Source organism: Amphiura filiformis, unplaced genomic scaffold (genome assembly GCF_039555335.1).
Source record: "Amphiura filiformis unplaced genomic scaffold, Afil_fr2py scaffold_596, whole genome shotgun sequence".
Taxonomy (NCBI): domain Eukaryota; kingdom Metazoa; phylum Echinodermata; class Ophiuroidea; order Amphilepidida; family Amphiuridae; genus Amphiura; species Amphiura filiformis.
The window spans coordinates 440,435-455,186 of record NW_027306060.1 but is presented as its reverse complement, the minus strand read 5'-3'; the positions used below and the strand labels follow the sequence as shown (position 1 = coordinate 455,186).

Below are 14,752 nucleotides of genomic sequence, written 5' to 3'. Positions count from 1 at the left end.
ATTATTGCACCATCAGGAAAACCCCAGGAAGTGATGTAATGTGAATGTGTATAATTAATCTTGGGAAATCCCAAGATTGCAGCAATGTTGTGAAAATGTGATTGAAGTAATGGTTTATTAATAGATGATGGGAATTTTGCATGAGTACTGATATAAAAAGCTGGAGGCTTTTGTTGGGACTTTACAGAATGCCATGGGAGATTGAAAACTCCACATGTGTGTGATGGTCTTCGTGCTTCAAAAAAAAGAAGTACATTTTAACCAGTTTATATAGCCAATAATTGAGCTAATTTTAATACAGCAACGAAGAAGACAGCGAGCACACAAAAGTGCTCTTCCTCATCAAAGGATTAAAAGTTCTTCTGTCAAATTGCTGGAGTTTGCTGGGTTTGTGAAGGCCAAAAATCTGTCAAAAAACAGCGGAGCTGTGTTAAAGAAACCTGTTCCCTGGAAAAGAGTGATTGGTGAAAGAAACACCATTTTTGGAGAAAGCAGCGCAAGGAGATACATTCGTGGAGATAGCAGCGCAAAGGAGATTGGAGGAAGCATCATCATTTTCAGTATGAGGATTTTATACGCAAGGATTTATAAATGCAAGTGTACTATGGACATCGCTGATTTTCGCAGGACAAGTGAATAAGGATATATTACATCAGTCGTCCAGAACATTGCAAGAACTCTAGAATCACCAACAAGAAGACCGCTGGTTAAGTACCTATAGTATAAAACTGAGTGATTTTATTGTAATTGTTGTTATAATGTACCAAGCATACTCTATTTTCATTATTAAAGATTTAGATTATGTTAGCTTAATCAAACAGTGTATTTGTGTTGTGCATTCGTGTGAGTTCGGGTAAAAGGTGATTTTGGCCTTGAGTCAAGTACGACTCGTAACAAGATGATGAGATGTGTTCACTCCAATCTGATAGTATGTTTGATTATTTGAATTCCACGCATCACTTCCAGCAAAAACACATTTAATGACTTCACTTTAGGAATAGCACATGTTAAAAAATTGACAGCGGTTCTATGCATTTGTTGGATAATTTCTGCAAGTGTGTTAATCTTGATGCGGCATTGCATTGATCCATAACCACATAATCCATTCAAATGTACCTGAGTGTTGTAACCATGGTAACCTGGCAAATCAATACTAGTTTGGTCAGGGGCGGATACAGGATTTCGAGAAAGGGGGGGCACACTCCTTAAAATAAACATGAAATGTAAGCAATGGACGCGAAGCGTGCATCCCGGAGCGCTTGCGCGACGCAGGGGGGTGTCTCAGAAGTGAGAAACTTTTGGAAAATGAAGACCCAAGTGAAGCCATTTGGTGGACCATTTTGTCAACATTATTGTGTAAAATTTTAGTTTGAAAAAGCCTAAAATTTGCAAAAAGACGCCCAATTGAAGCCATTCGTGGACAAATTTTGACCTCTTTTGTAAAATTATTGATTGATACCTATGTACCCATAACGTTGCGCAATATGGGGGGGTGTCTGAGGGGGATGCCCCCTCAGAAATGAGAAACATTTGCAAAATAAAAACCTAATTGAAGCCATTTGGTGGACCATTTTGGCACTATTATGGTGTAAAATTTGAGTTTGAAAAAAAGCCGAAAATATAAAATTTGAGAAATGACAGGCCAATTGAAGCCACCTTTTTTCACTGTTATTGTATAAATTCAGAGTGCTGGGTGTGAAATACAGAAGCTGAAAACGGGCAGTTGTTTATATAGGCAGGGGGTGTCTGATGTTCCCCCTCCGAAATTTGGAAATTTTGCAAAGTGAAGGTCAGAAGGTCCAATTGAAGCCATTTGGTGCATCTGTTTTACACTATACATATACAGAGTATATCATTGCTTTTAAAACAAAACAGGGCCCGAACTCAATTTGTAAAATGTTACACTGACACTTTAAGAGGCCCTAGGCCTAAGACTCGGAGATTCGCAATTTAAAGCATGCATGGATCGAAGTCAGCATGGAGTCCGTATTAATACTGACTTTGGTGACAAAATGTGACGGGCCCTGCATCATCGACGGGCAATCAGAAATCAACAAGTACTGCCTAAAAGAATCCGACCTAACTAGTATTCCCGTTAGTATTATAGGGCCTACTTTTGATAGACCAGACTGTGAGCTACTGTGCGGTTTATTTGGCATGGGCCTACTAATTACGTGCAATCTAACTTTTCCCCTTCTCCTTTTTTTCTTCTCTTTTCTCCTTTTTCCTCTTTCTCTTTTCTCTCTTTTCTTTTTTTCTTTTTTTTTTTGAGAGGGGGGCTGAATCCGCGCCTGGAGAGTGCCCCCCCGGTGTATGATACTCTCTACAGATTTATTAGGCTATAGGCCCCAAGATTCTCTTTCTTTCTTTTTACGTTGTTCCGTTTTCTTTTTTCTTTCTTTTCTTTTCTCCTTTCTTTTCTTTCCTCTTTCTTTCCTCCTTCTCTTCTCTTTCTTTTCTTCTTTTTTTATTTTTTGGGATCCGCCAAAAGGGGGGGCACGGGCCGGCTGTGCCCCCCTCTAAATCCGCGCATGAGTTTGGTTATGGAAAAAGCAACAATTTCTTTTTCAGTTTAAAAACAATGTTATAGAGAAATGGTAGCTATGTTTTGATCTCCTTTCTCAAAACATAAAGTGAATTTCACGATAACAGTTCCCCCTTATCCAGTTTGCAAAATGTACTTCCTCCTTGAATTTAGAGTATAGTATCAGCATTCAGCATACAGGTTTGCACAACAGCAATGTCCTTTCACAGCATTTCAACTCCAATTCTAGTTGGTACGGTATAGAAACTTTGACTTACATAATGTAAGTTCCATTAGAACGCATCCAACTGGGTGCAGTTGTCTCTATTATGTCTATACACGTCTGAGCTTACAACACCACCAGTTGAGATTCAATGTTGAACAAAATTGGGTTTTATTAATTTATTTTCTACAGTTCCTATACATACAATAGAAGAGTCTGTGTTTCATACCAATATTTTAGTAACGCTGGAAAGACCCAATGTTTTGCCTTTTCATCAGTAGGTATAATTTGCAAGGCTCACTAATCGCAGATAACAGTGTCTGACAAAACAGGTGATTTCAAGGGGAATTCCAATTCATGTTTTAATATCCTTATATTGCACAATGCTTTAAAGGGATATCATAGTTTTTCTGCATAAAATCATTTGTCTATCTCCGACATAGTATATGTGGAAAGTCCCAATGTTTTTCCTTTTCATTTTGCAGATACAAATTTGCAAGGTTCACTAATCACAGATAATAGTAAATGACAAAACAGGTGATTTCAAGAGGAATTCCAATTCACATTTTAATTTCCTTATATTGCACAATGGTTCAAGGGAACGGTCACCCACATTTGCACAGTAATTTTAGTGGGACCTGATATATCGAAATTGCATTCTGAATACAAAGAATGTTCTTCTGATATCAATACACATTTTATGGCAAATGATTAAAAAAATTGATATTTTTGATATTATTAACAGTATAAACTTTATAAATCTAATGATATGTACTAAAGTGTATGTACCTGGGATGAAAAGCTGACGATCAATTGAAAAATTTGACCTTTAGTATTGAATATGGATTTGTTTCCCAAAAAGACAAAAAAAAATTAGGTCTTTTGGGGAAAAATGTATATCTTCAATATGAAATATCAAATTTTAATGATTTGTCATAAAATTTGTATTATATCGCGAATTTAAAAAAAAAATCAAAATTATTTGATATCAGAAAGACATTCTTTGTATTCAGAATGCAATTTGATATGTCTGATTGTGCTCTTAAGTCCCACAAAAATAATATCCAATACAGAATCAATTTGATTGATCAATATTGGGGACCCTAGATGCAGGATTGGATACAAAATAATATTTCTCTTCAATATTATTGAAGAGATCTTTTCCTCTTATCAGTGTATCAAAGAATCTATGTGATGGCAGAAAATTTAATCACAGTGTATGAAAAGTGAAAACAAAACAAACAAGAATAGTTTTATTATTTTTTATTTATTTTTATTATTATTTTTACACAGCTTTAGTGACAAGCATTGTCTTCCAAAATAGTACTTCATACATGTTCAATTCAAAGCAACTTGGCAATAACAAACTATTCAAAATGATAATATACTGAGTAAAAACATATACATGTAAATGTAATGAAATTGTGGTGATGGCAATATTTAAAAGGGCATTTCGTGATCCACAGCCTCATCCCCCCACTTTTTTTAAAAAAAGTTGAGATTTTTATATCACTGGAATACTCTGGCTACATAATGTTTATGTACAAAATATTTCTTGCAGATTAATTCGTTTAGCAAGATATCGCGAAATTACAACGTATTGTCTATGGAGCAGTGTAATACACATAATCATGCATAACTCGCAAATGCAAAATTGGAATCAACTGAAATTTTGGGAATATGCTTTTTTCGTGGATACATGTATGTACTGAAAAATGTCATAAAAAGAGGATGCTAGGATCACGAAATACTCCTTTAAGCATAACTTCAAAATGTAGAAAGTCAACTAAATTACATGATTAAAAGATGGAATAAAACTTAGATATTAAAATCTATAATATGCCAGACATATTGGTGTATAGGAGGTTGGCACAGGAGAAAATACAAGGACGTACATAATCCTCCCAAAATTTGCTGAAGAATATTTTAAAGCTTTAATTAGACCATGTTGGACTACAAGAATTAAAATGTAATCCATTATATAAGAAGGTAGTATTTGGTACAACACAACCAATAAACAATCTTTTTTTCCCCAACTTTATTAGAATACAAAATAAAAGGTCAAGTTTCTCATTATCTCTCACTTATACCACAAACTCTTCAAGCACAATGAAGAGCGTGGTGAAGTTGGCTCGAGATTGGAGATTAGACATTCGCAATTGAATAATTCATTATGTTGAATATAAAGTTTTTGAAATCCCTTTATTTGGATGCATTTTGACCTAAAACAACTCTTACATGTATGTATAGGTTAAGTCTTCTACAATTTTTTGACACTATTTTTGGACATCCGAAAATTTTGGCAAAAATATTCAAAATTGTGGATCTTCGTTATCTGGCCAAATTTCGACCTAAAACAACTGTTATGTATAGTTGTTTTAGAACACTTAACCGATACGTTTTTAGGTCGAAATTCACCCATACAACGAAGTTCAAACATTTTGAAATTTTTGGCTAAAATTTTTTAATGTCCAAAAATGGTGTAAAAATACTCGAGAACACTTGCCCAATACATAAAAGTGGTTATTAGGTCGATATTCGCCCAACTAACGAAGTTCAAAAATTTTGAAATTTTTGGGCCAAAATTTTTGAAAGTTCAAAAACGGTCTCAAATGACTCCAGTACCCTTGATCGATGCAGAAAAACGATTGAAAGTGTAATATTCAACGTAATAACTAATGTCTAATCTCTCATCTCTAATCTCGAGCCAACTTCACCGTGCCCAATGAAGCCCATGGCATTGTATGGCCCAGTCCACACTAGTATATATTTTTTTGTCATTATGTCATAATTGGGTAATTATGACATAATGACAAAAAAATATATATTACGATTATGATAAATGAATGATGAGAGCTTCCACACGGTTAGCACCTCGTCATCTTACTTGTCATAATATATTCTGGTTATACACACGCAATTACGTAGTCCATTGAGTAAACATAAATAAAATGACGAAATGCATACACACAGGTAATTTTGTCGGCAATTACGACACAATCATGCTACCAACCGGCACGATGATGGACATTTTCATCATTCGCGAATGATGACACGATTGTAGTAAGCCGACAACATTGAGCGGAAACATGATACTAATATTATAATACGATTATGACACGATCATAATAGACAGGAAAAACACACTCGTGTGGTCCGGGTCTATAACTTAGAAAACTACAATAAGCTGTGTGTGTTTACGGTTGTTATTCCAAGACATACATATTTGTATTCATTCATATTTATAATTATATTTATCAACATGCCTTTTGTACACAGCAAAAATATATTATGAAACAACTCGGGTTGTCAGGTTTAAACAACATAACAAGTTGTTTAAACCTTTAAACCTGGCACTTAAATGACTCACTGACTTGTTTAAACAGCTTTTTTTTTGCAGCGTATACATCATCTTTAAATTCATAAAACAATACTTGAACTAATATGCTGACCCATGACAATGATACTATACCCACTTTCAAATGTGCATACTTTTCATACCTAATTTTGACATAAATCATCTCATTTTGACATAAACCACCTAATTTTGACATAAATCACCTCATTTTGACATAAATCATCTCATTTTGACATAAATCACCTCATTTTGACATAAATTGCTTTATTTTGACATTAATCATCTCATTTTGACATAAATCACCTCATTTTGACATAAATCATCTCATTTTAACATAAATCACCTCATTTTGACATAACTCACTTCATTTTGACATAAAACACCTAATTTTGACATAAATTGCTTTATTTTGACATTAATCATCTCATTTTGACATAAATCACTTCATTTTTACATAATCAATTCATTTAGACACAATTACTTCCATTTAGACATAAACACTTCATTATGACATAAATCACTTCATTTTGACATTTAAATCACCTAATTTTGACATACAGCAAATCACCTAATTTTAACATAAATCACCTAATTTTGACATAAACCACCTAATTTTGACATAAATCACCTTATTTTGACATAAATCATCTCATTTTGACATAAATCACCTCATTTTGACATAAATCACTTCATTTTGACATAAAACACCTCATTTTGACATAAATCACCTAATTTTGACATTAATCACCTCATTTTGACATAAATCACTTCATTTTGACATAAAACACCTCATTTTGACATAAATTGCTTTATTTTGACATAAATCATCTCATTTTGACATAAATCACCTAATTTTGACATAAATCACCTAATTTTGACATAAATCATCTCATTTTGACATAAATCACCTCATTTTGACATAAATCACCTCATTTTGACATAGATCACCTAATTTTGACATTAATCACCTCATTTTGACATAAATCACTTCATTTTGATATAAATCACCTCATTTCAACATAAATCACCTCATTTTGACATAAATCACCTCATTTTGACATAAATCATATCATTTTGACATAAATCACCTCATTTTGACATAAATCAGATCATTTTGACATAAATCACCTAATTTCAACATAAATCATCTCATTTTGACATAAATCATATCATTTTGACATAAATCACATCATTTTGACATAAACTGCCTCATTTTGACCTAAACCACCTCATTTTGACATCTTATGCATTTTTTTTTCACTTAGTTTAAATTGACTGTGATAAAAGTTTGCAATGTATCCATTTTCATCAGAACTTTTTGTATATACATTTGTGAGTGGACACTACGAATGAGCCGTAAACTCAGCAAATTGTATTCTGAGATATGCAAAATGTGTCGCAAGTCGTATCCTGTGTCTCAATTAGGCACGACATGTTTCTCATTTGATAGCGTTTAAACCAATCAATAATCCTATTGCTGAAGAGGATAATCTTCTACAAATAAAATCATTATAGCTCTAGTCTTTGTTTGCTTTGGCTAAATCCTGTTCAAGTGGTGCGTTACAATTGCATTGTATTTTGGCTGGGTATGTATAACCAACAATTAACAATGAGAGGACATTCCTGTACCTCGTTGACTTGGGGATGATTTGAAAGGACCACCAATTATGACTTTACTACCAGCAAAGTGGAAAAAGAGACACATATAGAACCGAAAAGGGTACCATTTTGTTGAAGGAGTAGAGTTCAACAAACCATAACCCCGCTTCTGGATATCGTTTGAAGTCAAATGATTATACTATTTTAAAGCTTATGATATATATTTTCTAAACACGAAATAAAACAAAATTGACAGGGGGCAGAGTTTACGGCTGATTCGTAGTGTCCAGTCACATTTAATACAGCAATCTTTTGAGTAAGTCATGCTGATAAAACACACATGAAATCAATGAAATGGACTACAACATTGTCTCCATTTCATTGTAATTTGGTCGTATTCGATCTACAAAATGATTTGATACACGATCTACTGTAGCATACAGAAATGGATTAATTACAGAATTAATTGGTAAAATAAATGCTGTGATCCACGGAAACAATTCAGGGGGAAGTTCCCTTACTCCAGCCTGTGCTAGAATACCCAAGGAAACAATAGGGAGCCAACACACGAGGTCAGTCAATGCAACCGCGCCCATTTTAATGGCCATTTTCAAATCAGTTTTGAGCAAGGCAAATCCTGATTTACAAATATACATAAATAGGAGTATATAACATATTGCAATCAACAAACACAACATGAAGTTAAGCCCAAGGAAAAGTCCAATTGAGAAATAGTTTTCTAGTTTTGAGCCAATTTCTGTAAATATTTGTAACTGACCATGGTCATCTAGCCTGTCAAAGTCATATGATACTGTAATGTTTTCATTGTTATCCTCATATATTTTAGTTTTAGCCAATGGTAACCCAATACACACATCAGAAAATTGATACAACTTATCGTCTTGTAAGGTAATAGTTACAATGCTTAAAGCAAAAGCAATAAACCATACAATTGTTGTCATCAATATTTGTGTCAATTTGCCAAATAGCTTGCGTGTTACAAAGATTTTTCGAAATGCCCAAAGTCTATCTACAGCTATAAGGGTTAGAAAGAGAAGGGATGCTTCACTTGATAAGACTGATAGAAACCCTGCAAATTTGCAAAGTGCACTGTTTCTCCAATGTTTAGCAAATGAAGGAAAATACTCACTGTAATATTGATCAACAGATGCAATAACTATTAAATACACACCCATAAGTAAGTCTGCCAGAGCTAAATTGGTGATAAAAACAACTTGTTTCACTTGCTTTTCATGTACTGACTTAAACATTATTTTTTCACACCCCCAAATGAACACCACAATGTTAGCAAACAAAGCACAAAAGCCAAAAATCCATGTACAACATTTAACTGCTGTAGATGGGAGGAGCTGCTTACACGTTAGGTAAGGAGATTTCTTATTTCTTGGAACACATTGAGACTGACTTAATGTTTCAAGAAAACAGCATGTGGATGGGTTGTCTACTCTGATATAACTTTTGTTTTGCAGAGTCAATCCCACAAATGAGTTTTTTGTTATTTTTGTTAGATTATTATATGAAAGGTCTATATATTTCAATTTGGTTAAACCAGACAAGGCTTTACTGTGAATTTGTTTCAATTCATTACTTGAAAGGTCCAGAGCTTTCAAATCTGTTAAATTTGCAAACTGATATGGATAAAGCCTGACCAGTTTATTTGAATAGATAGTTAATACCTGTAAAGGCATTCCATCAAATTGGTGGAAAACATCTCTTGGTATTTCAGTCAACCTGTTGTGATGGAGATGGAGATCCTTTAAACTTTTAAGGTCTTTGAAAAGAGCAGCAGGCAATGATTCAATTTCATTGGATTTCAGATTTAATCTCTCTAATAACTGCATATCTCTGAATACACCTGAAGGTAATAATCCAATGATGTTATTATTCAATGCTAATTCCTCTAAACTTGTCAAGTTTTTGAATTGGTCACTTTGTAACAGGTTTAGTTTGTTCCAACTAAGGTCAAATAGTCGCAACTGATGGAGATATCTAAACACACCTGATGGTAATGATGCAATGTTATTTTCCTTCAGACTTAGTGCTTTTAACTTTGTCAAACTATTGAAAAGGTCACTTTGAATCACTTTGAGTTTGTTGCCATTTAGGAAAAGCTTTTGCAATTGATGAAGATCTCTGAATAAAACACCTGATGGTAATGATTCAATGCTATTTTCATTCAAACTTAATATCTCTAGCTTTTTCAAACTATTGAAAAGGTCACTTTGTATCACTTTGAGTTTGTTCAAATACAGCCAAAGTTCTTGTAATTGATTAAGATCTCTGAATACACCTGATGGTAATAATTCAATGCTATTTTCATGCAGAGCTAATAACTCTAGCTTTGTCAAATTATTGAAAAGGTCACTTTGTATCACATTGAGATTGTTGCCATACAGGTAAAGTAATCGCAATTCGTGAAGATCTCTGAATACACCTGATGGCAATGATTCGTAATTGTTGTTACTCAGGTCTAATATCTCTAGCTTTTTCAAACTATTGAAAAGGTCACTTTGAATCACCTTGAGTTTGTTGTCATACAGCCAAAGCTCTTGCAATTGATGAAGATCTCTGAATACACCTGATGGTAATGATTCAATACCATTTTCATACAGACTTAATATCTCTAGCTTTGTCAATCCATTGAAAAGGTCACTTTGAATCACCTGAAGTTTGTTGTCATACAAATACACCTCTTTCAAGTGATAACAATCTCTGAATACACCTGACTCTAATGAGTCAATGCTGTTGTTAGATAGATCTAATATCTCCAACTTCATTAATTGATCAAAAAGGTCTATTTGTACTTTCTCTAAAGTATTAGAACCCAAGTAAAGGTGAAAAAGTGTAAAGATGACTGAATAAGTCACTTGGAATGACAGATAAATTATTGTGTGATAGGACTAGCGATATCAAAGTGGATTTATCGTATACTATTGTTTGGTACAGAAATGAGAGATGGTTGTTATATAAGGATAAATGGGTTAAATTCTTTGGCAGATTTGTGGGAAAGCTTGAGAAAAAATTTGATGCCATGTCCAACAACAACAGTTCATTTGGAAGGTTTCCCAATTGAGTTAAATGGCAATCAGGGAAAGACAAGACCTTTAACATTTGCATTTGCGAAAATATATCTGGTTCTACTTCCTTAATAGTATTTCCACCTAAATACAGTACCTGTACATTGACTAAACTATCTAACCAACTATGTGAAATATACTTTAACTTATTTACATTTAACAGTAACTGCTTTAATTTGTACAAATGTGAAAACGAACCAACTTCTATACTTGAGATTTGGTTGAAAGAAAAGTCCAGTGTATGAATATTTTCCAAACCTTCAAAAATACCAGGACTGATTGCTGTCATCTTATTCTGGCTCAACAATAAAATGATAACATCTGATCGATTGAGGAAGCATTGAGGTTCAATGTGAGTGAGTTGTCTGTCAGAGATGTCCATTGCAGTTGCGTTTGTGAGAATTAAAGCAGAAAACTTGTGTACTAATAGAATGTTCTTGCTGACATACATATCCGGACAGTTAGTAACAAATATTTGTAAATGCAGAGTACAGAAGCAGTCATCAGGACATTCTGGAAATTCAGCTAGAAGTACACCATCTGGAAGCTCAAGGTCAAACCCAGGTAGATCATCTGGTCTGAAAAATGGATCACCTTCTAATGTTATATTGAGAGATGGGTGTAACTCTTGTAGTGCGACATAGCGAATTTCATTAAATGGCATCTGATATATCTCATCAACGATATGAACATTTTTACACTGGTGGAACTTGAAGTTCTCAAATCCGTGCAGGTTACCTGTATTAAACCATTTGGTATATTCAAAGTTGTTTCTTGATGCAATTATACTGCTCTCCTGTATTTCTAAAGTAGCTGAAACTTGCATGTTGATATGAATTGTACTACAATTCAGAACTATCACGCATGGTTTTACCACCGTAAATCCAATCCAGCCAAAAGATTGATTCAAGCATTCTGCTCCCGATTCTTCCAGGGTAAAGTAGTTTAAAATGGACCAAGAGGGCATCCACAGAACATTCACGGTAATTCCATGGTTATTAGAGGAGGACACCAGAGAGTTGCAGGTTTCGTTATTATTTGTCTTAATTGTAAGTGTATCATTCCGCGAAAGAATGTAATGTTGATTTTGAAATCTTGCAGTATCATTGGCTTCAGTCACTTCAGATGATGTTAAATCAAAACAGATCATCACAAGTGAAAACAGAGCATAAGAATATAATATGTGTGCCATCATGGAAAACTGTCAGAATCACAAGTAAGATAATCGGATCATTGATTTCAAGGTTATTTCTGTTATGCTTAAAGCTCTCTTTTTTAAACATTCATGCAATGCCTATAGTACTTATTCAGATGATGAGGTGGTGTGTTCACTCCAATATGATTGTATATTGGACAAATCAATCTTACAAACAGTATGTCTTCCAAAATCATCATTGGCTCCATGCATTTATTGGATAATTTCTGCAAATATGTAAATCTTGATGTTGTATTACATTCATTCAGTGAAACACACAATCCATTCAAACTGGCTGCTAGTGTTATAACTATGGTAACCTTTGAAATCAAGCACCAGTTTCCTGATGAAAAAGCAACAACTCTTTCTTTCTCAACTCACTCTAGCTGATCAATGAAAGATGAAGTAACCATTTGAAAATTCTGAGGTAGGAATGAACTTTCAGTAGTTTAATTGATGACATAGAAACAGTACATATGTTTTGATCTTTTTACTCAAAACATTGAACTGAATTTCACGCAAACAGTTCAACTGTATCCAGTGTGCAAACTTGTACTCCCTCCTCAGATTTAGTAAAGTAGCATACAACAGCAATATCCTTTCTTGCCAGCCTTTCAACTCCAACTCGCGTTTGTGTAGAAACTTTGACTTAGTACCATACTCAAACTTTTGACTTTACTCGCCCGATGCAGTGACCGTCACCGAGTTGAGATTCAATGTTGAAACAAAATTGTTTCATGCATACAGTTCTTTCATACTGTCGAAGAAAGAGTGTGTGACACCTTTCATGACTGTAGTTTCTATAATCATTTAGTAATGACAGAAAGTTCCAATATGTGGCCTTTTCATTCAGCAGGTACAAATATTTGTGAAGTTCACTAATCACAGATAATAGTGAATCATGTGAATAGCAAAATACAACAATGTAAGTGATTTCAAAGAAAATTATGATTCATGTATTAATTTCCGTATTGAACAATGTTTTTAATGGGTTTAACATATTTTCTGTATGAATGAAATAATATGTCTATATCCAGTGATAGTAATGCTGGAAAGTCCCGATGTTCGGCTTTTTCATTCAGCAGTACAATTTATGAAGTTCACTAAACACAGACAGTGAATGGCAAAACAAGTGATTTCAAGGAAATTTCTGACTCATGAGTTGTTAATTTCTATACATTACATGTTCTTAAAGGGGTTATCGTTTTCAGTGAAATATTTTGTCTAACAGCTCCACCAAATGATCAACAATAAATTTAATAAACACAACCCAGAAAGTATCGAAACGATTATAGATGGTCAGATAAATCTGGAACTGAAATATATATAGTAAAAACTTATTTTTGTATAAAGCACAGCTTTCTCCTGCGCATTTTGATACCTCTTTTGTTGCTCTACGATATCATTTGGTCGAGTTATAAGCGCTTGAGTGGCTTCAAGTCGGATTTTGAAAGTTGCACTTTGCTCATATTCCAGCCAAATGAGCAGGAGAAAGCTGCGCTTTATATACATTAAATAAGTTTTTGCTATATATTTCAGTTCCCGATATATCTGACCATCTATAATTGTTTCGATACTTTCTGGGTTGAGTTTATATCAAATTGATTATAAGATCTCATGTTAATTTCATAAAACATTGCAAACAACTCACTCTGTAAATATGTAAATTGCTACCCACAGCGCAACTGCTCTGACAGTCCTCACATAGCTATGGTTTCCAAAATTGACAGCTCACTAATCATGCTAATGCAATAATAAAAGTATGTACAGATTTAACTCTATGTTCATTTTTAATGTCAGATTTTGTCTTCACCAGATTAACTTAACATTTGCCATTTGTTTGGTTCATTCACATACTAGTATCTAGCACTTGTTTATAAAATGCAAAGGTTTCAATTTTGATGAATTTTCAGGTGTTCTGGTTGAGCAAATCACTGGCAATCCCTTTAAAATGTTGCACCTGTGTCTCTGTTATTGTCTTGTTATATTCATTTCCTTATATTGCACAATAACTTTCTGTCCATACGTTCGTACGTTTGTTTATTACTTGTATGCAGTCAAACCACAAGGAACAATATCATGATCATGATTAAATTTGAGAATTCTCAAACACTTTTGATTACCTTTCATATGAGACCTTGTTTGCTGATTGGACCTATACAGTGTAGTTAGTTCCAAAAATTCTAGAATTTAGGTAATTTAGTGTTTCTAGTAGTCAAGAAAATTGACACTCCCCCCCCCAAAAAAAAACCCCCCAAAAACGACACAAAAACTGTGCAAAGGTAGGTGACCAATATCTTGGGGAAAAAATCACCATCCTTATAAAACTAAAAGTAGCATATTTGCAATAAAATAAGATTTGTGTCGTGGCTATAAAGAAGAGAAAATCACAAAACAAATTGATGAATGGCAACATATCAAAAACACTCCATGTACAAAGTCTATGGGTTTCCAATCACAAAAAATTATGTTAGTCAAATACACTCTATTAGAAAAATTTAGAATTGGCAGGTGAGTTTTTCTCACCCATCTACACATTCTGTATTATTTTCCAGCAAATCTCCGTACTCCGTAGCAGCAAATTAAAACCACCTAGCTTAAAAGATATCACACCACCAAATAAATACCCATAGAGATTATACTAAATTCGCCTTAAGAAAACATAATTTTTTTCTTCGCAAGAGCGACTCAGTTCTTAGCGACAGCTATGATAGTTGAAATTGGCCCTAGCCTGATCCCTCTGACTGGGAACAAA

General features: G+C 33.9%; 1 protein-coding gene across 1 annotated transcript; it reads right to left on the bottom strand.

Annotated features, from left to right (window-relative positions):
* Nucleotides 1-6,555: 6,555 nt before the first annotated feature.
* LOC140145725 (uncharacterized) lies at nt 6,556-11,628 on the bottom strand. Its single transcript, XM_072167406.1, has 2 exons — nt 11,061-11,628; nt 6,556-10,534 (listed from the first exon to the last, which is right to left on the bottom strand). Exons 1-2 carry the CDS (start codon nt 11,626-11,628, stop codon nt 8,064-8,066), a joined length of 3,039 nt encoding a protein of 1,012 aa, XP_072023507.1. The 3' UTR covers nt 6,556-8,063.
* Between the last annotated feature and the right edge of the window lie 3,124 nt (nt 11,629-14,752).